Source organism: Sminthopsis crassicaudata, chromosome 1 (assembly GCF_048593235.1).
Source record: "Sminthopsis crassicaudata isolate SCR6 chromosome 1, ASM4859323v1, whole genome shotgun sequence".
In the NCBI taxonomy this organism is placed as follows: domain Eukaryota; kingdom Metazoa; phylum Chordata; class Mammalia; order Dasyuromorphia; family Dasyuridae; genus Sminthopsis; species Sminthopsis crassicaudata.
The window spans coordinates 148,942,055-148,968,277 of NC_133617.1; the positions used below are offsets into that span (position 1 = coordinate 148,942,055).

At 39.7% G+C, this 26,223-nt stretch overlaps 1 protein-coding gene across 6 annotated transcripts; it reads right to left on the reverse strand.

The window, feature by feature from the left end:
• Positions 1-5,839: 5,839 nt before the first annotated feature.
• On the reverse strand, positions 5,840-15,268 carry PDP1 (pyruvate dehydrogenase phosphatase catalytic subunit 1). Of its 6 annotated transcripts, none has more exons than XM_074269526.1 (3): positions 15,080-15,268; positions 14,072-14,106; positions 5,840-10,108 (listed from the first exon to the last, which is right to left on the reverse strand). In XM_074269526.1, exons 2-3 carry the CDS (start codon positions 14,100-14,102, stop codon positions 8,454-8,456), a joined length of 1,686 nt encoding a protein of 561 aa, XP_074125627.1. In that variant the 5' UTR covers positions 14,103-14,106; positions 15,080-15,268; the 3' UTR covers positions 5,840-8,453. The 6 variants fall into 6 exon arrangements, with proteins under 6 accessions (XP_074125627.1, XP_074125628.1, XP_074125626.1 ...); XM_074269527.1 differs by lacking the exon at positions 15,080-15,268 and adding an exon at positions 14,942-15,048; XM_074269525.1 differs by lacking the exon at positions 15,080-15,268 and adding an exon at positions 14,581-14,851.
• Between the last annotated feature and the right edge of the window lie 10,955 nt (positions 15,269-26,223).

Below are 26,223 nucleotides of genomic sequence, written 5' to 3' on the forward strand. Positions count from 1 at the left end.
TTTGAACCTGTGCCAGGCTGACTAACTTTAAGATTCTGTTATTTACATCCCCTAGTACAGTGCCTGGCAATCATAGGCACTTAATAAATGCTTGTTGACTGATTGGTTTGCCTCTTCTGCACCCTTAGGAGATGAAGCACTTTTAATAACCCCAAACTGCTTATGGGGCAGGAGCACAAAAATCCACCTTCTTAAAGCCAGTATTCCTATGGTGATGCTACGTGTACATGGATCATGGTGATCAAAATCTCTTAAAGAATCAAATATATCTTCAATTGGGAAGTGATTCTGGCCACTTCCGATGGTCTTGTGATGAAGAGAGCCATCTGCACCCAGAGGAAGGTATATGGGGATTGAATGTGGATCACAAGATAGTATTTTCACCTTTTTTTGTTGTTGGCTTGCATTTTATTTTTTTCTCACTTTTTTCTTTTTGATCAGATTTTTCTTATGCAGCAAGATAATTGTGGAAATATATACAGAAGAATTGCACGTGTTTAACATGTATTGGATTACTTGTTGTCTAAGGGAGTGGGGGCAAGGGAAAGAAAAAAATTTAGAACACAAGGTTTTGCAAGGGTGAACGTTGAAAACCATGCATATGTTAAAAAAAATAATCGAGCATAGATAGCTCTAAGTACAAATAGTAGGTAGAAGTATCTTTGTTGCATTCTGGGCTAGGACCAATATTATTTGATGCTTTGCACATAAGAATATAAGAACCAGAATATTGTACAGAGTAACAGCAAACTGAACAATGATCAGCTGTGAATGATGTAAGCATTCTCAACAATACAATGATCCAGGACAACTCCAAAGTGCTCCAGTTGAAAAAAAATGATATCTACCTCCAAAGAAAGAACGGACAGAGCCTGAATGCAATTTTTTTTCAACTTTTCTTTTTATTTTTGGTGGGTTTTTTTTGGTTTTTGTTTTCTTTCACAATGACTAAAATGGAAATATTTTGTACAATTGCACATGTATTTGTAGTTGTTGCTTGGTCAGCCCTTTCAGTTTTGTCCACTTTTTCATGACCCCATTTGGGGTTTGTTTCTCAGCAGATACTACAGTGGTTTGCCATTTCTTTCTCCAATTTATTTTACAGATGAGGAAACTGAGGCAAATGGAGTGTAGTGGCTTGCCTAGGATTACACAGCTATTAAATGAGGCCAGATTTGAATTCAAGATATCTCTTTTTATTTTAAGCCCAATCTCTACTATATTACCTAGCCGCCATAAATTGTTTACTCTCTTAATGAGAGGGGGAAGGAGGGAGGAGAGAATTTGGAACCCAAATTTTTTTTTAATTTAAAGATTGTTTTTGTGTGTTATTGGGAAAAAATATTTTAAAATGCCATATTAAGAAAAAAAGATGTAAGAAATGTCAGCAAGGAAATGTTAGCCCAGAAAAGATGGGCTAGTCATTGGTGAGCATAAGTAATAAGTGATAATAAAAATGTGACGATAATTTTTTTAAGATCTGCAAAGTATTTTGCAAATTTTATCTCATTTATTCCTCATAACAGGTCTCCCACTTCTTGAGGACCACCTTCCAGGATCCTATCAGCATCTATCACTGCATGTAGCAGTGATTGAGGTCACCAAATAATGTAGTTTAAGAGAGCACCAAATGTTGAGATCCAGTCCTGAAAACAATTCACAATGGTCATTCTCTTGGGCAAAAGGTAGGTTGGTGCTATTACTTACAGTTGGGGAAGCATAGGATGAGTGGATAGGTTGGAATCTGCATCAATGAGATCCTTGGGTGAGATCCACTAAATGAATGAGATCCTTAATCCCCTGAAGCATTTAAATATAGATACAGGAAGTCAATCAACAAGCACTTATTACTGTATTCGAAGTACTGTGCTAAGCTCAGACCCAAAGATAATATCCAGAACTCTCAAGCTGTGAGTTTTTCTATGTGTTTTCTGAATAGCAAAGGTATACAAAGATACTACCTTCTCAAAGACGATTCCCTCCCCATCCTACCTCACCCAGACATATCCATGTCCTCGGCGGTTCCAGAAAGCTGTGTTCTAGAAACCTAAGGCCTTACTCTTAGGTTTTCCCCTAAATATCTATAGTTCAAAAATATTGGTATATATGGAGTTAAATTTCCTGGATAAACCTTCTATGCTTTGCTGTATGTAATGGTTAAGATTGGTTAGAGGGAATATCATTAAATAAGCCAAAGGGAGTGGTAAAAAGCCATGAAACAATCTTTGATTTAGTCTTTGATGAGCAAAATCCATCCACCTTAGGGTGAGGATGATGAGTATATATCCAAGTTGCAGCTAAGTAGATTAATCTTTAGTGATTATGGCCCTACTAAAGAGAATGTTTCCCTAGGGTATAGGGTTTGATTGAATGAAAAAGGTACTGTATTTGGAAAGAGAAAATGGACTCAAATTCCATCTCTAACTTGTATTAATCATGTGATTTTAGACTTACCTCATAGAGTCATTTTGAGGAAAAGTACTTTATAAATCTTCAAGCATTCATAATTGTGAGTTGTTAAAATATTTCAAAAGGCCCAAGGCATTTTGGCTTAGGGACCTAAAATTTAATTCTACATATCAGTAGCTTACTGGATCCAACAAGCTGTTATGACCCACCTTTTTAGTCCCCAATACTATGTTCTGTAACAAACCCAGTAAGCCTCAGTTTCCTCAGCAGTAAAATGAAGAAGAGGAACTAGGTGGCCACAGATATCAACAGAATCTATAATCTTGTAATATACTTAGTTTGAACAGTGAGATGTATAAAAGATATTGGTGATATAATCTGTGAGCTAATTCTTTTTGTTTGAAGAGCCACAAATTGGATATTTTTCACAAAGACAAAAAAAAAAAAAATTTGAGTTGATCAAAAAATTTTCTTCACATGACAAAGTTGCACTATTATCTGCTCTTAAATGAATTGGGGAAAATGAAGACACTAACAGATGGGTATTTGACATATTGCAAGAAGGCTATTTTCTCAGTTCCCTTTCCAATTTACTTGAAGCAAAATTTAATCCGATTAGGTCCTATTTTCCTGGTTCATATGACTATCTAATTAATATCTCAAGGCCTGGCCCAGTTATTATGACAAACTACAGCATTGTTTTCTAAATACTTCTCAACTTATATCATGCCTTCCAAAATGAATGTGGATAAAAATGTTAATGCACAAATATTAAAACATTCAAGTGTTCCTTGATCATAAACACAGAATAAAACCCAGTACTCAAAACCATTTATTCAGCTACTCCACAAATGCTTACTGAATGATTACCACTGCTTAAACTTGTTTTTTTCATTGTCTCTGTGTTCCTTCATTTTTTCCAACAACAATGTGGTTTTTTTTTCCTCAGGGCAAGAACCATTTTCGTTCATATTATTTTCTTTTGTCTCCAGCACAAATACTGGACCATTTCATATATTATCTGATTAACTAAAAAAGTGAAAGTACCTTTCAAAAATAAAGCCTCCTTGAGCGTCCCAATAAAAAATTTTCAGTGAATGAGGTTTATACATCCGTTTTTTCAAAGGAGAAAATATAAAACAAACAAAAATTAACTTAGATAAAAAAATTATAAATTTATTTTCACTAACTTCTAATTGATATTTAACATTTGCTTCTTTAAAAAAAAATTTTAAGGAATCCATTAGCTTTTCCAGACCACTTAAAGGCTCAGGACATAAAAAAAAAAAGGTTGAGATTCCCTGGCCTAGATCAGTAAGATTTTATAACTTTAACATGGTATAGGAAATTTTTATCCTCTACTCAACAGACTTTCTTCCTGAATTGCTACATTAGAAAAATTCATCCCTCAGCTATCAATCTGATGATAAATCTGACTTAGGTAGGGTTGATCCTAGAAAGATGATAGTCTATTAATGGACCAATACTCAATGCCATTCTATTCAAGTAGTACCTGCTTTGTTGGCAAAGCCTGAAGAGTCCATGGCCAATTCCAGACCAGGATAAGGCAGTATCAGGTATTTAGTAAACTAAGTTCCCTTTAAGTGCTAAAATTCTTTAACTAAATCTAAAGTGAACTTTGAAGTTGTAAGGTTTCAGAAATTCCTAGTCTAGAATGAATACATTCCTTTTCTGCTTCCTTTTCTTCTATAACAGCTATTTTCAAATGAAAACAAAATTATAGGAATGCATGAATAAATCTGTAACAAGGACTAAAATGATACATAAGGGCCAGAATAGTCAAACCTTTTCAAGGATCACAAACTCCACTTCTCTGGGGACATTACAGAAACCAATCTTTTGCTGGGTACATGCATGTTTTAAAAAAGTAATAAAAGCACCACAATTTCTATTACTGATACTGTGTCCCACTTCTCCTAAAACAGCTCTACCAATCCTTACTCTATTGCCTCCAGCTTCCATCTCCCCAAGCCAGAAATAACATTTTAAAACCTCTACATATTACCCAAATAGTATTTCTTTTCCTTCCAAAAGATTCCCAATCCAAAGATATATCTCCCTAGCCCTTTCAATGGTATATGAAAAATACTATTAGAGCTAGCAGTTGAGACCCTGGGTTCTAATCCATTATTTAATTATGGGATCTTGATTTTCCTATCTATAAAACGAGAATAGGACTTTTTAAAGGGAAACGATGCAGAATTGGGAGAAAATAGCATGTCAGAGGTTATCATGTCATAAAGCTAAAAAGCATCCTTGTAATATTAATAGCTAATAATGAGACAAATTTCAAGGTCCCGAAAGACCTAAAACTGACCCATTTCTCAAAACTTTCTTGAATGGCTATGGCCAAAAATCAAGTCAAATCAAATCAAATCATCAGCTGAAAACCAAACTTTTCAGAAATTGCTCTCCATTCCACAACTCAAAGCCTTTCCAGCTTGGAAATAACTGCCAAACTGTCTTTTATTGGCATAATTGTTGAGAATCCAAGGTCACCTCCAAAACCACTATAGGGCTATCAATACTGACTTTGACCTGGAGAATTCAAATACTATAAACTTTAAAATTGAGACTCATTAATAGCTGGTTGTGTGTAGTTCTAAGAAGGGCTCTTAACATTTTAACATGCTAGGAAGTTTCTCTTGATATCATACCTAAACTGGCCTTTTTTCTTCTTGTATCTTCCCCTTAATTCTCCTGGTTCTACCTTTTGGAATCAAATAGAGCAAATCTAATCCTTTCTCTATACAGAAAGCAATTTAAAATTAAGCTAAAAAAATAAAAACTATTGAATGTACATTGTACCATGTACACTGACCAGAGATTTGAGTGCCTAGCATATACCCCCCAGGAGATCAGAAACTAAAAGTTCTATGTGTATCAAAATATTTATATTTTTGTAATAGCAAATAACTATTAGACATGCATCAATTGAAGAAATAGCTCTACAAATTATGGTACATGAAGGTCATGGAATTTTACTGTGCATTAAGAAGTGATCATGAAGAAGCATGGAAAATTTTACTTAAATTAATACAAGGTGGGGTAAGCAAACAGAGGAAACCAATGTAAAAAATGTAAACAAAAATGTGAATGAAAATATTTTTTAAAATCAGAACTTTGTGGTACATAATGACAAAGTTTATCCTCTAAGAAGAGATGAGAAAATGTATTTCCCTCCCTTCTCCACACAGGTGGGAGAAAAAGGACATGAAAAAAGGTATATACTATAAGACTCTGTTGATACACTGGTAAGTTTTGCATAACTTTTAAAATTTTGTTCCACAGGATTGCTTACTGGGTAGGAGATGAGTAAGAAATATTTAAAAATTTAAGTGATATAAAAACAAAATATTGACATTTTTTTAAAAAGGACATTCTTATGCTTACAACACATCACAAGGCATTTGGAAAGCAATTATAATGCTTTAATTCACTCCAGACATTTCTAACAACATTTCTCCAAGTCATAAACACTTGAATATATCCCTGTACAGTTATATACTTTATTATGAAACAAAGCTGTTATTTTCCTATTGAGTACTGCTATAGTACCAGGATCCCTTTTTCACTCATTAAGGACTTTTTAATTTTTTTTAATATAAATACTATAATGAACCACTGATTAGATATAAATACAGTAGTTAAGTGCATATCCTGCTAGAAAGTTTAAATGGTAGAAAAATTTAAGAAAGGCTAAATACTTTAACAGTTTACATACATTCTGTACTTTACACATAAGACAGGGCAACAGGAAAGATATAAGCTTTTTTATCTATATGGAAATTTTAGTTCTGCATAAAGAATAACAGAGGCAACACATTACAATTAGATCACAATTGCTTTGGATGGTGTTACACTGCAATTACACCCAACTTATCTCATTTCTAAAGTTGTCAAAATCTAAACCGTGGTTTTCATCTTCTGTGGGAAAATGAACTAAGCTTTCAAATTGAAGACCAGTGCGACTGTTTTTAATAAAATGTTGGGAAGTGCCACCATCTTGAGTTAGGACAAAGGAAAGCCAAATTTACATAGCATTGGGCTATATACAAATGTTGAGAGATTTTTACTATTCAGTGGTTTTATTCACAGCAATTGATGTAACTCCATAATGCATTAGTGATTCTCTTTATGCCACTGAGTTCTAAATATGTGTACTATACCCAGAAATCAAATAGCAAATTATTCTGTGCTACTAGCTTTCTGGATGAGTCTAACAAAAATCAAATTTAGCAATCCACAAGTTGCCTGACGGGTCAAAGCCCAGAAAGGAATTCTTGCACATCTGGTCCAATTTTTCTTCTATCATCAAATATCCCCAATTAAATTGCATGTTGGAAAGTTGAGAACAGTTTATATCCAAAAGCTACCCACAAATTAAATATAATCATAGCTAGTCTTTTAATTGACACTAGATTACGCGGAGAAAATAAATCCACAGTTCACAATTAAATCCAGTAGTGAAATGTCCAATGATACATATTAAATAAGCTCCAAAGTGCCACCACTAATATATTTCACTCCATTACATTTCTTTCCTTTATGGTCAGCAGAAATGAAATCACAAAGGGACATAGGTATAGAAAATGGAAATGAGAGATAATGCTGTGATCAATATCACAGTAATTATCTTCCTTAGGTGTTGTCTCTTTCTTTGCATTCCTATTGAAAAGACACATTTTGTATAAATCATTTAGCAACATTTAAACCAAGGACATTTACAATTTGACCTGTGTTTTCTGGGGCGGAGGGGAGAAGCTGAGGAAAGCAAGATACTTTCTTCCCTTTCCCTTCCATCTGATAATAGTGAAATGTTCCCTTCCCCACCTGACCTTTTGCAACTTGTCATATATATATGGCATATATGAAATACAAAACTGTCAAACATTTTTTGGAAAGCCACCAAAATTAAGAAATGGTGATCTTGTGGTAAACAAACAAACAAAAAAACCTTATTCACACTGATAGCAAACCATTACTGGAGATCACTTAATAAGTAACACTGACATAAGATAAACTACAATAGGGCCTTAAAGCTCTTGAGGATGTCAGTTTTCCCCCTTCTCGATCTTAAAAAAACACCTTTTACAAGAGTTGAAAAGGAGCCTCTTATTCATTTAAGCAGCTCAACTAAAGCTTTTCACATTAAAAAAAGTGAAACGCAGTTTGTTTTTTTTCTTGTTTATTAACAGTAACAAATGAAAGTTCCAAAAAGTTTTTTTTTTTTGGTTTTTTTTTTTTTTTTAAACTACTGTAAGAGTAGCTATGGTTCAATTCTATCAGGAAGTTGATATTGGGGTGGTAGGAGACAGGTGAGACAGAAAAGGGGCAAAAATTGGTTACATTTTTCCCAAAAGCATTTCAATTAAATGTTATAAACCAAATAGGTTGAATAAATTTGAATTGCTTGAATTTTGTTAACTTATAGCTTAACCCATTTGAACACAAAGAATTCTATGAATAATGTGTAAACAAATACACACAGGGGAAATATGCAATTAAAAATGATAAGGAACAGTTTTGCTCATTGGTGGAACGGATATTTTTCTTAAAGAAAATCAGGCTGCAAATGAATACATTATTTTGTTCCCTTTCTACTATAAGCATAGATCCAGCAAATTTCTTTCACTGTCTAGTCAAGGTCCTATCCTGAGGTCATGGCTATTTCAAAAAGACTGGTCAAATTAAGCCTCTCCTCCCTGGAGACACTTGTAAAGAGAACTTGATAGGTCTCCAAGTGTCTTTTTCCTGATCAACTGGAGGCTGTGTCTGGTCAAAGCTAAGGCATCATTTTTTTTTTTTTTTTCAGACCTTTGGAGAAGTCATCTTATTAGCCCTTTCCTGACATTCTCCCAAACTCTAGAAACATACCGGCATTTGTTAGGATTTTAAATGAATAAATGCTTGATTTGATGGGCTGACCCACTGGAAGGATTTTTCAAGTTATATATTTTTTTAATCTTTTCACCCTTCAAACTTGCTCTTTTCATCCTCTAATCGCCTTAATTTTCAGTCACTCACTGTTCCTGGTTTTGATATGCTCCCACCACATGAGAATTAAACTGGACAACAATAATTGTGATGTCATCCCTATACATCCGAGCAAGCTCTTCAGGAAGACTGAGCATCTTGGAGAGGCGCTCATGATCCACAGCCCCAAACTCATTATTGCCAACAGCATGACGAATGAGATGGGTGGCTGCATTTTGATCTTCAAAGGCAGAGGAGATCTTGGCTCTCCTTTCTGCTAAAAGACCATGCATCTGTCCCAGAGTTACCTTGTAACCTCCAACGGAGATGGGGCTTTGTTGATGCACTCCAGTGAGGTACTCACCTACTATTTTAACCACATCCTGCCTGTGCATGGTCTCCCACAGACCATCGGTTGCCAGCACCAGAAATTTATCCTGTGGCCTTAACCTGTGGTATATAACTTCTGGCTCGGCAGTGAGATATGGAGGGGTATAATAATTGGGGGGGATAAATTTGGTATACTCATTGTCATTCAACTGATCTGGGCCTGATTCTATCACTCTCTTCTGTAGTTCAATGCTCCACTTGAACTTGACATCTCCAAATGCCCGGAAGGGCATCAGCAAACCCAGTAACCGATCCTGCTTCACAACACTTTTGGCCTCTGACTTAGGATGCTCTAGTTTTAGCCTTTCTACTTCACTTTCATTCTGTGCATTGTGGTCATTGGACAGGGTGATTGCTGACCACGAGCCATCCTCTTCCTGCACTCCCAGCATGGCCCGGCTATCCCCGGTATTGGCCACATGCAGGTCCACCCCATCCACGTGGGCCACACAAGCAGTGGCCCCTGAGAAGGCCACTCGAAGCACCAGGTAGTTGAGGAAAGAGTTGGGATCCCCTACTTGTGCTTCTAGAGAGATGTCATTATCAAGCCTCTTGAAGGCATTAATCAAAGCCTCCTTGACATCAGTGGTTTCCCCTGTGTTCAAGTCTATGAGCTCTTGCCAATAAGTCCTTAAGCTGTTGAAATAAAGTTTGGATGCCTCTCTACTGAAATAATCATTGGGGTGCTTGTGCCACTGCAGGATGGGAAGGAGGGCTCGGCCACTCTCCACCGCATTTTCAATCTCTAACAAAGTCTCGTGAGGCAACAAAGAGACGGCAATGTAGTAAAAAAGCCTTTCGCTGACAGCCTGAGAGCAGGCACACCCTGCATGGCCATCAAACACTCCTAGGAGCATCCCTCTTGTCTGCAAGCAAGTGGCTGCACTCCTGCGGTCCTCAATGGGCGCATTGGCAGGCAGCTGATTGCTGTCGAATCCAAGAACAGAACTTAGATTTTTGCCATCAAACTCAGGCACCTTAAAACTGTACTCGTTGGCTTTAAGGATGCTGTTGACCTGCGGGGGGGTGAGGTAAAATCTCTGAGGGGTGGTGGCGTACCTCCTGGAATGGCTGTACTGCCAGAAAGGATCCTTCGGCCGGCAGACGGTGGCGAAGGCCTTCTGGGGCATGTATCTCAGGCGGCTGAGAGGGAAGGGAGGCGGGGAGCAGCACAGGTGCGTGTGGTGGCAATAGCACACGGTACCGCAGATGCGGCTGAGCTCACAGTTACGGATCAGGGGGAAAAGCAGCTGAGTCGGCGCCGGCATGGCATCAGAGTACAGGGGCAAACTGGAACTTCTGACTGGGATTCCTGGACCACACGAAAAGAAAAACAGATAGACATTTGATTAGATAAATGAATTTGCATACCCCAGGCAAGTATTACTTCCACAAAGTTTATCCTTTTATTGTGGCTAAACACAGCTTTTTAAAAATCCTTGTTTGTCCTTCAGTCATGTCCCACTTTTTATGACCCCATTTGGGGTTTGCTTGGCAAAGATACTGCAGGGGCTCCATTTCCTTCTCCAGCTCATTTGACAAATAAGGAAACTGAGGCAAACACTGTTAAGTGACGTTCCCAGGGTCACACAACTACTAAGGGTTTGAGACCAGAGTGAACTTGGGAAGAGTCTTCCTGACTCCAAGCCTAGCACTCTACCCACTATGCCACCTAGCTACCCTTCTAGATCTTTCTTCATATCTCCTCCTGGCTGTTCCCAGCTGTTAGATCTGTCTCTCTCATAAATTACATTATATTTACATGTCTTCAGTCTTTAGGGCAAAGACTTTTGTTTCGCATTCCCAACACCTAAAAAGTCTTACACATAGCAGTTTACCTTATATACACTCATAGACAAACACACACACACACACATATCCAGGTGCAGGTTCACATATATAAGTGTGTGCATTAAGAAAGTAAGCAGGGACAGTTTTATTTTTCGTTTTTGGATCTCTAAAATTTAGCACAGTGCTTAGACTGATAGCAATCCTCTCTTCTTGAACTGAAATTAGAAGCCAATTACCCAATTATATAAATCTTTCAATAAAATCCTATCCAAGGTCAGTTTGGCACAGAAATGTTCTTAAAAGGTTTTGTATCCATAGAACCTCAGGCTGGTTTTATCAAGCTAAAGACTTCAAATCTGGAGTTAGGGACACATAGTAGAACTATCCAGCTAAGTTTAATTAATAAAAGGTTGGCAACCAGGTGAATTTCTACAAAAATCAAGAAATCCATTTGCTAATATGAAGATGGGCTAGAACCCAACATTAGTGGAAAGTATGTAAACCAAATCACAAATTCTTTCAATATTTAAAAATACTGTATTACACAGGAGTTGAAATTCTCCCTCCTAGTGGTCATTTGATTGTTCGATAATGCTTCTGAAATAAGCACAAGAGGAGAGATGGGGATAGGAAGGAAGAGAAGCTTAGCTCTACTTGGCTACTCATTAGCAGCTCTGTTTAGTTAGCTGGTGAGGTTAAAACTACACTGAATCCAAAGGCTTCACTGAGGTGTGCTGTCCTCATTCCTCATGATAAAGGGTTATAGAACACATAAACAGCCTCTTAGTGATGTGAAAAACAGCCTCTGTTTTGAAACTTAATTCTCCAGTTAAAAAGGTCCCAGTTTTAATATTTTATTTTTCTCATTCATAATGAATGGCAAGTTTTTAAAAAAAATGTTCTCTTTCTCAGCCCCTTAATAGAAAACCATCCTTCATTGTGTTAGGGTAGTAGAGGAGGTACTCCAACACTAACACAATGCTCTCACGCTTCAGGAGAAAATGTCTAAAATTATCATCACATATAAAAATTAAGATTTCCCATCAGTCAGTATACACAGTAAACTCAGTAAATTAAGCATTTACCTAGAATACAGAACAAATGTAAAATACAAACCTGGATAATTTATGCAAAGGGGGAAGGGAGAGAGAATTACATTCCTTTTCCTAGACAGCAGGTATTTCTGCATCAATTATCCAGGTAAATGCTTTTGCATTTTCTAATTGTAACTAATCACCTGGTAAGCAGACACCGACTTATTTTCTTTTAAGGGTAGATTTAACAAGAAGTGACAATTGGAAATAAAACTGAACAACCAATCCTTGTTTATAACAGTGAGCAATGAAACTGTTCAAAAATTTTTACAAGAATTAGAGATCCTAATATTTGATGTCAATTTATAAAGGGTTACATTTGTAAAAACTGAAAATGAAATCAGAATTGACGGAATTTTAGTAACAAGAATAGATGACTCAATAGTGCTGACTGCAGCCTTGAAAAACAGTATTTCAGATGGAACAATCAAAGAACGTCATACTTCAGGCCTAACTAAAGGCCCTTCAAAATATACTTGAAAGTCAACCAAAGGTTAAATATATTTAATTTGTGCCAATAGATGTGCCCAGATGTAATGAGACCACCTGCTACTGGCCTTCATCCATCATGCATGGCTTTTTAGTTTAGATTTGTCACGTAAAAATCAATCAACTCAATCTGAGAGCATTCCATTATATAAATGTTTTCTAATGTTGCATTAAAAACAAAATTTTAATTTATGGATAAAACATACATTTTTCTTGATGCAAATCTAGGGTTTTTAATATACATGGACCTCTTCTCCCTAGGGGATCTCTGATAGAGATTTTGGAGATCTATGAAATGGGGGGGAGGGAAGAGAATCTCATCTTTATTTTCATTAATTTTTTTTTTTGTTTTCTTGGTACTCGCATGCATTTTATTTTTTACATTTAAAAGCATCATTCTGAGCAAAGGTCCATTAGCTTCACCAGATTCCCAACAAGGTCTAAGATATTTAAAAAATGAAGAACTCCTGATCTAAATAGAGAAGCAGTTTACAACTTAAGATTTTTTTAAGGAAGACAAAAAAAAAATTTCAATTAAGAGTAATTCAAGTTCCATTTAGCTTTTGCTAGATAGAATCAAAACAGGATTTAGTTGAGTTTGTTGTCTTGTCTCCAAGAAACCATCACCCTGCTGATAAGAGATTATTTTTTTAGGTAGTTTTATCCAGTTGGTTGCAAAATGATTATAATCTTAGAGCAGAGATAAAATTTCAGGGTAGTCTGATGTATGTATTTGAGCAGTAGATGGATTTCATAGAACATTCAAAGAACCAATATCCCTAATAAGTCTTTACTGAAAACCACAGTCCCCTTAAAATTTATCTTTAAAATGTTTAAATTTCAGTACACGCTCCTTTTACTTAAGCAACTAATTTTATGGGATTATGTCTCAGATCCCTCCAATATCCTAACTATTATGTCCATGTAGAGAAGAAATGATGGGGAAGAAGTGGGAATAAATGAAAGCCATGTGATGTTTCCTTCATCAGGCTGAAGTTCTGAATTGATGTCACAGGCATCAGTCTCTCCAAAACCTTGAATTATTGTTCTTTCTGAATCATCCCTCACTAAAAACAAAACACCTCTGAGATCACAACTTCTGCTGACAAGCTCCCAGAGTTAGAATGGTGCTAAGAGACCAAGAGTAAGTTTTTAAAAAAGAAAGGACACCTGCGTATGTTAATGAAGTGATCAAAGCCAGATGCTCATTTTTCTCACAATAGACTCCCTTAAAAGTTCAAGCCTCATGACCTAGGCCAGACCCTGGGATCCTAACATAGAGCTCAAGCAACTTGGCTGATTTTGCCAGATTAATTCTAAAAACCTTCTGAATTCAAAAGCAGGGTAAAGAATCAATTACTTGTGTGAACAGCACTGCACCTATTCTAAGGATTGAAAAATGACATTTCATAAACCTCTGAGTCAAACCAACTGGCAAATGTTACTGTTCCACTGATTCCAGTCTCCTTATCTTTCAAAGGCTTCTTTTATTTATTTATTTTTTTTGTACATGTAAAAAAATAGTACTAATTACCTTAAAAAGAAACCAATAATAAAATGCATTAAAGAAATAGACTGGTGCTGTTTTCCTGCATTTTCTCAGCGCCTGTTAGGGGAGTTGTTTATTCAATTTCACCCATGGGGGGGGGGGGGTTCGACGAATTAATTAGATCTTCTAAACAGGAAGGGAGGCACAGCCCAGGCACTCTTTGATGCTTCCTTTGTCCCTAATCTGAAATCTGCCTAGACGTCAATTACCATCTCCCCGGGCTCTGGATGTCTCGGTCCCTATTCCTACAGTTCCCTGAATCCCAAACGCCCCCCACCAAAAAGAAAGCCTTATTAAATGGGGGGGGTGTCTCCCTCGAGTATCCAAAGCTGGCAGTCGATAGAATACCTACCAATTCGCCTGGGCCCGGGGCACACACACATTCTCCTGTCATCACAACCCGGAGGCGACACCATCCACACCCCGCACGGGCAGCGACAGCAGGGACAGCAGCGACAGCAGCACCGGCCCATTGAAAGCAAGGCAGAGATTAACAACATTAGAGAGGGAGGTGGAGAAGCCAGCTAGTGAATGGGAAAGGGGGAGGAGGAGGAGACAAGGAGGAAACCCGACAAATCCACAGCCGGAGAGCGGGGAGGAGCGCGGCAGGCGGACCACTGGGGCCCCCTCCCCACGCTGAGGGGTGCAGCGGAGAGAATGCAACGGCGGCGGCACCCCCGAGCAGCACCCCATCTGCAGCCCGCGTGGGCGTCCCCCGCCCGGCCACAGCCACCAGGAATTCGGACTCCATGCAAAGCCGGACCCGAACCCCATCTCCAGCGGCACAAGAGGGGCGGGGAGAGAGAGGCACGGGAAGCCCCCGGAGGGGCAGGTGTAAGGGGGAAGGGCTAAGCCACACACCGAGCTAGGTCCGGAGAGCAGGGCACGCAATCTCCCACTGACTGGCATGAGACCGTGGGGCCTAAGAACTCCGGGGCTCTGGCCCCAAATTCCTCCCACATCCCGCCCCACATTCAGAGCGCTGGCATCCGAGAACTCCGGTGGCGCGGGGAGGTCCGTGCGGGTGCGTGGGTCTGCCTGGTCTGCTCGGGCTGCGGAGCTGGAAGCTCTCACACTCTCGCTCGCTCGCTCAGCTCTGACATACGCTTCCTACCCTCCCACGCACGCCCCCGCCCCCGTGGGAGCACACGCACACTCGGGTCCCACCCCCTTAGACGCATTCCGGAGGGAGGGCAGGGCGAGTCCTCCCCCTCAAGCTCACCTGGTTCCTCAGCCCATACCCACGGGCGTGACCCACGCGCGCCCCAGTGCCCCCCGCGTCCTCCCCACGCCCGCCCGCTCGCCCAGCTCCCAGCAGCTCCGTCCGCCGAGGGCTGCTCGGGGGGCACGGGGTACGCACCGGGCACGTCCGGGGACTTGGCTCCTCTCCCAGGGGAGCAGCAGCTGGAGGGCGGCAGGCGCGGCTGCGGCTGCGGCTCCGGCTCCGGCTCCGGCGTCGCCTCCCGCGCCTTCTCCTTCCCGAAGCCCGAGGCGCAGGTCCCGGGTACTAGGGCCCCAGCCCCCGCCCTGTCCCCAACCCCGGCCCCGCTCTGGCACCTTGCCGGGCGGCCCCGAACCCCTTCTCGCCTCCCTATTGGCTGCGGGGCGGCCGGGTGGGTGGGAACAAGGAAGGCGGGCGTGGAGCGGGGAACAAGCGGAGAGGGAGGGGTCGGGAGGGGACAGGCGAGGAAGGCGGGGGGAGGCCGGCCCGGGGGAGCCGAGGAGGAAGGGCCGCGTTCTCTCCCCGCCGGCTTTGTGACGTCACGGGGGTCATACAATCCCTTCCATTCCGCGCCCGCCTCCCATTGGTGCGACTTCTCAGCTTCACGTGACCGCCCCCAAACGGGGCGGAGGAGACGGGGCGGAGGAGGCGGGGCGGTCACGTTCACGGTCTGTAGCAGCCTTCGAGGCCGAGGTGGGGCCCCGGTATGGGCTGTTAGACTCTGAAGTGTTCTCGGCGCAGAATTGTTGGCTGCTCAGCATCACCTCTCCTGGGAGGAGAGGAGCCGGGCCCGCGGGCGGCTAGTGGTCGTTGGCCAGCCCCCCCGTGTCCCCAACCCCAGCCCCGGCTCTGGAACCCCGGGACCCCTCACGGGCCCGGACCGCCCGCACGACCTCGAGCCAAACCTTTACCTCCCCGGCCTCAGTTTTCTCATCTGTAAAATAGGGGGTTACACCCATTCAAGTCTTAGCAGTCGTGAACTCCGTGCCGAGGACCAAGTACCCCCTAGCTAGCTACGGCCTGCCATTCGAGTAGGGGAGAAAAAATAGAGCTTTACATAGATAAGAGGACTAACATCAGTCCCTCGTTAAGTTTGCCAAGCCCATTTGGTGATAGTGTCTACTGTGTGCTAGTGTATACTAGCTTATAAACATAGGCTAATAGATGTAGATGTGTCTATAAACACGATCGTCAAATAAAGTTGAGCCTTTGCAAACAAGCATTATATATATATTTTATACATACACACACACACAAGTTTTGGGAAGCTCTCTATATAAAACTGGAAAACAGTCTTAAAGTCATCTATCCTGGTCCCTTCATTGTATGGAAGAGGGAATAGAGCTGGAAAACCCTTTACACATCACCTAACCTGCGTATTATGTTACGTAGGGGAGAGGAAATAGAGGCCCAGCAGCTTTAGATAGTTTGATACTTCATACTGGAACATGCCCCTCCCCCCATCCTCAGGTTTTTCTCTTCACGCAGTTCTTCATCTATGCTGAGGTAGGGGCAGACTTGCGGAGCGATTTAAATCCGGTGATTTGTGGATGACGACATTCCCGACCATGGCTGTTGAACTTTAGAGTAGACATGGCATATGGTGTCTCATTTGTTTAAGATCGTTTATAGGGGGTGTTTATGATATCTCAAGGATGTCACTTAGCTACTTCAAGTTGCAAGTCCTTTAAATGTCTATAGTAAGAGGGAGCTAGGTGGCAGCTAAGTGGCGCAGTGGATAGAACGCCCGCCTGACGGGACCTGAGTTCAAATTCGACCTCAGACACTTAATACTTCTGTGTGACCCTGGGGAAGTCACTTCACCCCAATTCCCTCAAGGAAAAGAAAAAGATGACTCAGTGAAATCATTGGGAGAGGTTTCATTCACTTGGGAATAGTATCATAAAACTTAATTCTATTTATTCACCATTTAAATAAATCTATTTACTAATAATATTAGAACTGTCAATATTTCCTTTCTCACAAAGCTGAGGACTTCATAATTCACTGAAAAAATTGAGGCCATTTGCCAAGAACATCCCTTTCTTCCCTCATCCTCATTTTTCCCACTACCTCTTCCTTCACTGGGACATCAAATGAAGAGAGGGTCCTTCTTTCCAAAGCCCAACGCTATATTCGATATTAACCCTATTCCTGCTTTTCTCAAGCAGGTTTTTCTCACTCTCCTGACTATCTTCTGGTTTCTTCCCTGAAGTCTACAAACATGTATATGTTTCCTCCAGCCTTAAAAACAAACCAAAAAAATCAAACGAAATCTCAATTCTCACTTGGTCCTATCGTCCCGGCTAGTTATCTTATAGCTCGCCTCCCACTGCAGCTCAGCTCCTTGAGAAAGCTCTCTGTACTTGACCGTACTACTTTTCTCTCACTTTTCTAAAGTGTATACAATCACTGACTTCTGATGTCATCATGAAACAGTTATCAGGATCTATTGCCAAATGTAAAGGCCTTTTCTAAAGCTTCATCCTGCTAGATCTCAATCAAGCATTCTTCACCTTTAACACAGCCCATCACCTCCAGAACATGTTCCTATGAGATCATTTCCCCCTGATTCTCTGTATTTCTTCATTCACACATTACTTCTGGATATCTCCTAAAGCTTTGTTCTGGGCCCTCTTTCTTTTTCTCTTTATATTATCTCACTCAGTGACTTTATTAGCTCCCATGAATTCAATGATCACCTACAAATGATCCCCAAATTTATAGATCCATCCCTAGCCTCTCTCTTTATAGTCCTATATCACTAATAGCCTCGTGGATATCTCAAACTAGATGTCCTTTAGTCATCCAAACGCAAAACATTCAGAACAGAAAACTATCCTTCCTCCCTTTCCCCTCCCTCACAATTTCAAACTTATTTACTACCATCCAGATACATACCACCGTCTTTTCTCATCAGTATCATCCTCCATTCCTCACTCTCATTCATTCCATATAGCCAATCATTTCTGCCTTCACAACTCTGTTTCCTTCTCTCCAGAGCCAAAAATCCTAATTCAGACCTTCATCACTTCTTTTTTTTTATTTATTAATTTTATAATTATAATTTTTGACACTACATATGCATGGGTAATTTTTTTTTACAACATTATCCCTTGTATTCACTTTTCCAAATTTTCCCCTCCCTCCCTTTACTCCCTCCCCTAGATGACAGGCAATCCCATACATAATAAATGTGTTACAATATATCCTAGATACAATATATGTGTGTAAAACCAAATTTCTTGTTGCACGTTAAGAATTGGATTCCGAAGGTATAAGTAACCTGGGTAGAAAGACACTAGTGCTAACAATTTACATTCACTTCCCAGTGTTCCTTCTCTGGGTGTAGCTGTTTCTGTCCATTATTGATCAATTGGAACTGAATTGGATCTTCTCTATGTTGAAGATATCCACTTCAATTAGAATATATCTTCATACAGTATTGTTGTTGAAGTGTATAATGATCTTCTGGTTCTGTTCATTTCACTCAGCATCAGTTGATTTAAGTCTCTCCAAGCCTCTCTGTATTCATCCTGCTGGCCATTTCTTACAGAACAATAATATTCCATAACATTCATATACCATAATTTACCCAACCATTCTCCAATTGATGGACATCCATTCATTTTCCAGTTTCTAACCACTACAAAAAGGGCTGCCACAAACATTTTGGCACATGCAAGACCTTCATCACTTCTAATTTGGACTATTGCAAGAGCCTATTAAGTCGGCTACCATCCTCAAATTTCTCCAAACTCAAGCTGCCAAGGTTATTTTTCTAAAACTGACCATGTTATCTTCTGATTAGAATGCCCCAGTGGTACAGCATTTAAAGTTGGTCAAAACCTTGACCCTTTTTGTCCAATATTCATAGTTTACTTCTGGCCTACCTATACAGACCTACTTCTATGCCTTTGTATTAGCCATTCCCTTATGCATCACCTCTGATTCAGTTCTCAAGGTTTCCAAGACTTAATTTAATTTTATCTTCCTTAGAAGGTCTCCAACTAGTCCAGCCACTGCCTTCTCTCAGATTACTCCCTCTCGTCAATTTTAGATGATACATACATACATACAAACAATATTTACTTACATACCTAATTATTTACATATTGTCTTCCTCATTAGAATGTAAGTTAGTCTTTCATCCAGCCAGGCAAAAATAAATGCTTAACACAATTATGAAAATGTGTATAGAAGAATTTCACATATATTGAATTACTTGCCATCTAGGGGATGGGTGGGGGAAAGGGAGGGAAAATTTTGGAACAAAAGGTTTTTCAGGGAGGGGGGGAAATGTTGAAGACTATTTGTGCATGTGTTTTGAAAATAAAAAGCTTTATAAAAAATAAATAAATGCTTAATAAATGCATGCTGACATGATTGGCAAGAACCTAGTAATTACAATTACCTATCTTATTTAGTTCCACAGTGAACCTGGCACAGTGCTTTGTTCTAAAGATGGAAAGACCAAAAGAAAAGTAGTCCCTGCCCCCAAGGAGTTTGCATATGGGAAAGTACAACAATACAAACAAATAAGGAAATACACTTTGGAGGAGGAGGAAGAGAATATTAATATCAAAGGGATCAGGAAACATTTCACTGCAGAGCTAAGATTTGAAAGGAAAAGTGAATAGAAAACTGTTCTCAAAGACATAAAAACTGAAGTTCCATCCCATTTTTGATGACTATGGTCACTTAACTTTTAAGTGTTTTAGGCTTCTATATGAGATTTAAATTTCAGGGAAAGTGCCAACTCTACCCAAATAATTGTTGCTCAATTAAGAATTCCCTAGACTAGTGAAATCCCATCCTACGGATGAAAGGGAAAAGAATAAACAAAAAACAATTGACCCAATTCTCAAACAATATACATAGAATTGAAGATCTTAGTGCTTTTACGTAGGGCTTCTTCCCCAAAACCTGGAAGGATTATTTAGACAATATAGTCATTCTCTTTCTTCCTCACTTCCTCTCAAATTCTATCAAAAGACCAATATAGAATTTCCACTGCTATCCCATTTCACTACCCCAATTATAAAAATATCTTTTAAATTTTTTTTCATATCCTCCTTATCCAAGAAATTAATTCATTTAGTAGTTTAATTTTATTTCAACCAGCTTTATAATTATGCTAAAAGTTGTATGTCTCTATCAGTGCATTTGTATTAGAAGGTGCCAAGAGAAGAGTCAGGTCCAGCCATAGGAACAAAGAATATCAGAACTAGAAGAGACTACATCTTGTTAAGATGAGGAAAATGAGCCCTGCTGATTAATTTGATTTTAGGTTGGTTGAGAAGCATAATGTGCAGAATGAGACCTGCTCTACTTTACCTCAGACAGAACATATCTGGAATATTAAACAAGTTGAAAATTGTAAGATAGGCACCTATCAGTTTCTTATTCTAAAGGGCTTCAAACAGAAGCTAAATAACTACTTGTTGGGATTACCCTGGAAAGTATGTATAAATTTGATTTGATCATTGTTGAGCTCTCTGCCAATAGAAATTCTGAGATGCTACTCTTCAGGGGCCCAAGACAAATACTAAGAGAATATGTCTTGCAGCCAAGAGATGGAAGAAGTGACCTAGGGTTTGATACCCATAAAGAAAAATGGGAAGGAGGCATTGGGGGAAAATGAAAACTTCTATCAGATTTGAAAATAGTGAGAAACCGAAATCACTTCAGGCTAAAAGCTTGAGAGCTTGGTTAACCTTCTAGCCTAAGTGGCTGGAGGATCTCAGTTGAAATCCTGTTCTGATGTTCTGATTTTATTTTTCGACTATAAAGTACATAATATAAAGAATTTTATAAGTAAGCCTTTTTTTAAGTACCAAGATACAGAGACTGTTTACTGAAACGCCAGAAGCCTACTACCTCTCTAAGGACTCTGGGCTCACGTAGATCTGGTCAGATCCTGGGGGAGGGTGGCTGCAAAAGCTGCTGTATCCAAGAGCCAGATCAAACCTGCTCCAAAAAGCCAATTGTTAAATTTTCGTTATGAACATTATATTCAGAAGTTGGAGAACTACAAATCAGGTCTTGACTTATTGTTTTGTTCATTTTCTAAACTTCAGAAAGTGATAGGGTATTTTTTAAAAGTTAGTTTATATGTATAATCAGAAAAAAATTTAATGTTAGGAAAAAAAATTAATGCAGATTAAGCTTAAACAATGTACTGCCTGTACTTCCCCCCCCTAGAACATATTAGTAAACATTTGCCAACATATCCCTGCCCAAAGGAGTTATTATTCCGCTTGATTCCTTGTATCCACCCTAAAATATTAATAAAGATTAAATGTGACTTTCATCCAAGTTTCCCCAAAATGTGGACAACAGGCTTCCAAAACTCAAAATTGGCATTCAGTGTATAATATGGGTTTTAGCTAAGGAACTCTCTCTGTTTCACTCAGCATCAAAAATGTATATCAGATAAAAGTGACTTGTAAGAACTCATAACAGAAACATTAAGCATTGAAATGTACTTGCTAGACTTTTACAGAAGAAAAATCCAACTTGAGTTCAAACTTACCTAGTTGTGTAAATCACTTAAACCTATTTGGTTCAGTTTCCTCATCTGTAAAAAAAGCTAGAGAAGGAAATGGCAAACCAACTCTGTCTTTGTTAAGAAGACTCCAAGGATCCCAAAGAATGGGTCATGATTTAATAAACAAAATATCATACTAAGAACTCTACTGACTCACCCATGAATGCAGGATTTATTTTACATTTCTGGCAAGTGCCTAGGTGAGTAGACATATTTAAATCTCCAAAGGCAGCATTTTATTTCCTATCCTGAAGCACAAATCCCTCCCCTGATTCCCCATTAATTGGATGTTACAGAAATGACATGTCCTGAATCTCCACCTCTCATTATAAAGGCAGTCCCCAGGAGCTTATATTCCAGAAGGGGGAAAGTAACAGAAAAAGGCTAAGGGCAAAGAACAAAGGATCCTTTTCAAACCTTTGGGCACAACCCCTGATTGCAAAAGTCAGTCCCTGCCCCCAAGGAGCTTACTTTCTTTTGGGAGAAGGTAACCTTCACATTGATTATTCTTTAATGTCCTAATGAGTTTCAGTTTTCTAATTTAAATTTCACTTTTGATTTTCAAACCAAAATGCCAAAATGCCAAAATGTCACAACCAAAACAACCAAACAGCAACCATAAGTTCCAATCAGCACAATGTGGACAGCACACCAAAATATCATGAAAAGTTGGCACGATTCTATGGACAGATTTTAGTTCTTCCTTCAGCTGCAGGACTTTTCTCCATGGTCATTCTTCTGAGAAAGGAGCTGGTAAGGATGTTGCTCATCCTCTGTTTTCTAAAAGAACCAGAGGCATCTTGGGTGATCTCTTGAACAGTTCCTGAATCGGATTTAAATGAGGCAGAATAGCATAAAGTTATCAGCCTCATTCTATTTCTGAGTCACTGAGTCCAGTGTCAAAACCAAAGTCCCAGGAAGGCCAGTGTCTCCAACGTCTGAACAAACTCTGCTTCCGCTGCCTTTATGGACATTGGAAGAAATTATTTTCATCTGCATATTCCCTAAGAAAAGGGGTAGACATCCCCCCTAATTCACCGTGGGTTTAAGGGTAATCTGTCAGCTACCTGATTTAATCAGGAAGGTTTTTACAGAGGTTGGCTCCTGTGCAAGCTATGGCTCCTGGATGCCACAAATGAAAGTTGAATTTGAAAAGTTGGACACCAAAAGTGGATAAACAGCCTTAAAAAGAACTCAGCAAACCATTTCAGAGATGTTATTCCTCCTGAACACTCCATACACCCCAGCTAGTAAGGAAACCTCCCTGGAAGGCCACTGCCTAATTCTGGAACTCAGGAACTCTCAGTCTCTTGGGCAACCTAGATTTTGGGGACTCTCGAATGCAGGTTTATCCCCCAAATAATATGCATTCCTAGAATCACTAGAGTTTGACTTGTGCTCAGAAACAGAAACAGGTAGAATAAAACAAATGGGACCTGAAAGGTCATGAGATCTCCTGGCCAAACACAGTTCTCTGGCTTCAGAGTATTCTGGAAATTCAAGAAAGAGAAAGATTGTGTTCCCCCTTCTCCTCCTATTCATCTCCTCCACCCCCAAAAAGAAAAGGAACCAGCTCATAAGTGTGCATAGGGTGGGTCGGGTACACTAGAACACCCTGTTCTGGCTGAGCCAAAGTGTTCAGTCAACTTCTAAGAACGTCTAACCTTCCCCCCAAGACATGCTGATAAATGAGCATCTCAACACTTTCCTAATTGACTCATTTTTTGTTTTTTTAACACCCTGTCAACTCCCTCTTTTACCTCTCCCCATCTTCCTGTAGATTGGGAGGGTGGAAAATTAAACTCTGAGAGCCTCCCTAACTTTCTAATTATACTCTTCTCCATCAGCAATTCTGCTTGATTTGATTATTTGCATCAAGCTCTGACCTGGGTACTTTTTAGATTCCTTTTATGTGTTGCCTTAGAATATTGGATTGTAAACTCGTCTTTTTTTATTTGTATCCTCACACTTAGCAGGGGCTTCACAAATGTTTTTTGAGTTGAAACTGCCCTGGCCTTGTAGGCAGATGCTCTCTGCATGGAGGTCAATCAGCATAATGGCTCACTCTTCTGGACTACAAGTAAGAATGATTCTTCTTTAAATAGTCCAATCTCCCTGGACTCTCATTTGCCATTCTGATATAATAGAACTGTGTCCCCCTGATCTTTGGGCGGGGGGGGGGGGTAGGGAGGGGTGGACCTGGATTAGAAAAACCCTGAATCTGGGAAAACTACCTAGTTCCCATGGGAAACTTCTACCTCCAAACGATCTGGGAATCACTTTGGTCTGAGAAAGAAACAATCTCCACCTTTATTGATGTGGATATTCGCACCTAATGGCTTCCTAGCTCCAAACCACAGAAGGCTAAATAAAAAACAAGACTCTGTCCCCCAAACTTTGCTATCTTCTTAATCAGGAAGTAGCCCACTGAAAGAAGGAATACCTCAGTGAGAATAAACCCATTTTGTCAAAAACCTCGCTTACAGACTGGGACTGCTGTTCTAGAAACCCCCATCACTGTTAGGATATCTTCACCCCTCAATCATTCCTTTTGTTTCCAAAGACGGTTGGAAACTAAGTAAAATAACTTTCTAGATCCTCTCAAAAGGAGCTGGAGCACAAGCCCAACTCTATGGAAGCTGCATTTTTACCTGGTAATCTTATTATTAAATTGTTCGAGGCTCATCTGTTTCATCTGTCAGAAAGGAGCAGGGTGGGACTGGCCAAGGGGGACCAGTTCTCTGGATACTTTGCAATCAGCCCCCAATTAAATTTACCCGATTATAAAGCACCATCATAGAAAGAAATCCACTTTGTGGAGAATATCCTGCTGAGAGAGTGGGAGGGAATCCGCAGGATTGAATAGATGTAAACACATCCTCTGTCCAACAGATTTTTAGGGTTTTTGGTCTCACATTTAACGTTGACCTGTGTCTAGTCACCAGCACAGATATAATATGGCAGCCAAGAGCACTAATGCTAATTTAAAGTATATTAAGAAATATACAGCATCAGGAATCAGGAGATGTTAGTGATCCAACTGGACTCTCATCTCAGCAAACTACACCTGGCTTTTGTTTCCATTGTGAGCATCCCATTTTAGGAGAACTTTGAAAGCTGGAGAGCTGGCAGAGGAGGTCAACCAAGATGGCAAAGAGCCTTGAGTTCATTCTATCAGTTGAGTTCATCAATAAACATTCATGTTTTAGATATTTTGGAGGCAATCAGAGTTAAGTGGTTTGTCCTAATAAATATCTGAGGTTGGATTTGAACTCAGGTCCTCCAGATTCCAGGGCTAGTGTTCTACCACACCACCTAGCTGTCCCTTCAATAAACATTTATTAAGTGCCTAGGATGTGAGGTGAACTGGAAACTGGGGATGTCTAGCCTGAAGAAGAGAAGATTTTTGATGGAGAAAGAGATAAGGGAGAAGAGAGAACCATAATTATTTTCTTCAAACATTTGAAGGCAGCTAACTGGAAGAGGAATCAGACTCATCCTCTTTGGCTCCAGAGAACTGAATAAGGAGAAATGGGCAGAGATTTGCAGACAGGAAAATTCAGATCTGATGTAAAACAAAGGCACAGTCTGATATGTTCAAAAGTGGAATGGGCTGCTTTGGAAAGCAGTGGGCTCTCCCTCACTGAAGGCCTTCAAGACAGAATAATCTCTTGTCAGGTATGTTATAGAGGGAATTCTTTTGCAACTCTGCATTAGATTAGACAACCATTGTGACTGTGATTCTGGAGCTCTGATCCAGCTTGATACCCCTTCCAGGTTGTCAGTGATCTGTTAGAGGGTCAAACAAAGATCAGCCCCCCAAAGTGGGGCAGATCATCCTAGGAGTACTCCACTTAGCTCTGACTCTGTTACTTACAACTAGGAAACATGAATCAAAAAGTAAGTATTTATTGAAAACCTACTGTTACCTTTTGCCCTGACTATAACTCCAGCAGTTTCTTTTATTAGAAAGGTTGTTCAGTGAAATGACTAAGCAAAAAACATGCTTCCTACCACCTAATAAAAGTGATGAGCTCAATACATATGGACATCATACATTTTTGGACATGGCCAATTTTTTTTTTGGCTATGACTATTTTTTATAAAGATTTTGTTTTTCTTTTTTTCATTCTCAGTGGGAAGGGTAGGGAGAAAATAGATGCTAGTTGCTGAAAAAAATATAATTAAGAAAGTTGGTTCTATGGGTCAAATCTATGAGACAGACAACAGCTGGTATCCTACATGACTTAAAATTTTTTCTTACAAGTAACAGTTTTTGATCAAACTACATTTGGTTGTGGCTCAGTCTAGGAAAAAAAAAGTCTTCCTTCATTTGGCACTAATGAAAGTAAAATTGGAAAGATAAAATGCAGCTAGTTATCAGGGATGGCACTTCTCCACAGTTTCACATTTATTTAACAACATGCAAACAGAGATGGGAGTCAGCACCTGCTAGGCCTTTAATAGCTTAAGCACTCTGTATAACTGCAGGTGGGTACCACTCCTTCTGTCCTCTCCACAAATGTAGTTAGTGGGAAGATTACTGGGTTTGATGTCAGGAACCTGGGTTCAGATTTCAGCTGTGCTACTCACTGCTTATATGTCCTTAATCTTGACATGTCTTAGTTTCCTCATTTACAAAGTAAGGAAGTTTTACTAAATGATCTTTAGAGTCTATTCTAGCTTTATATCTAGTGGATCAGAAAAGCAGGGAATAAATAGTTAGCTTAAG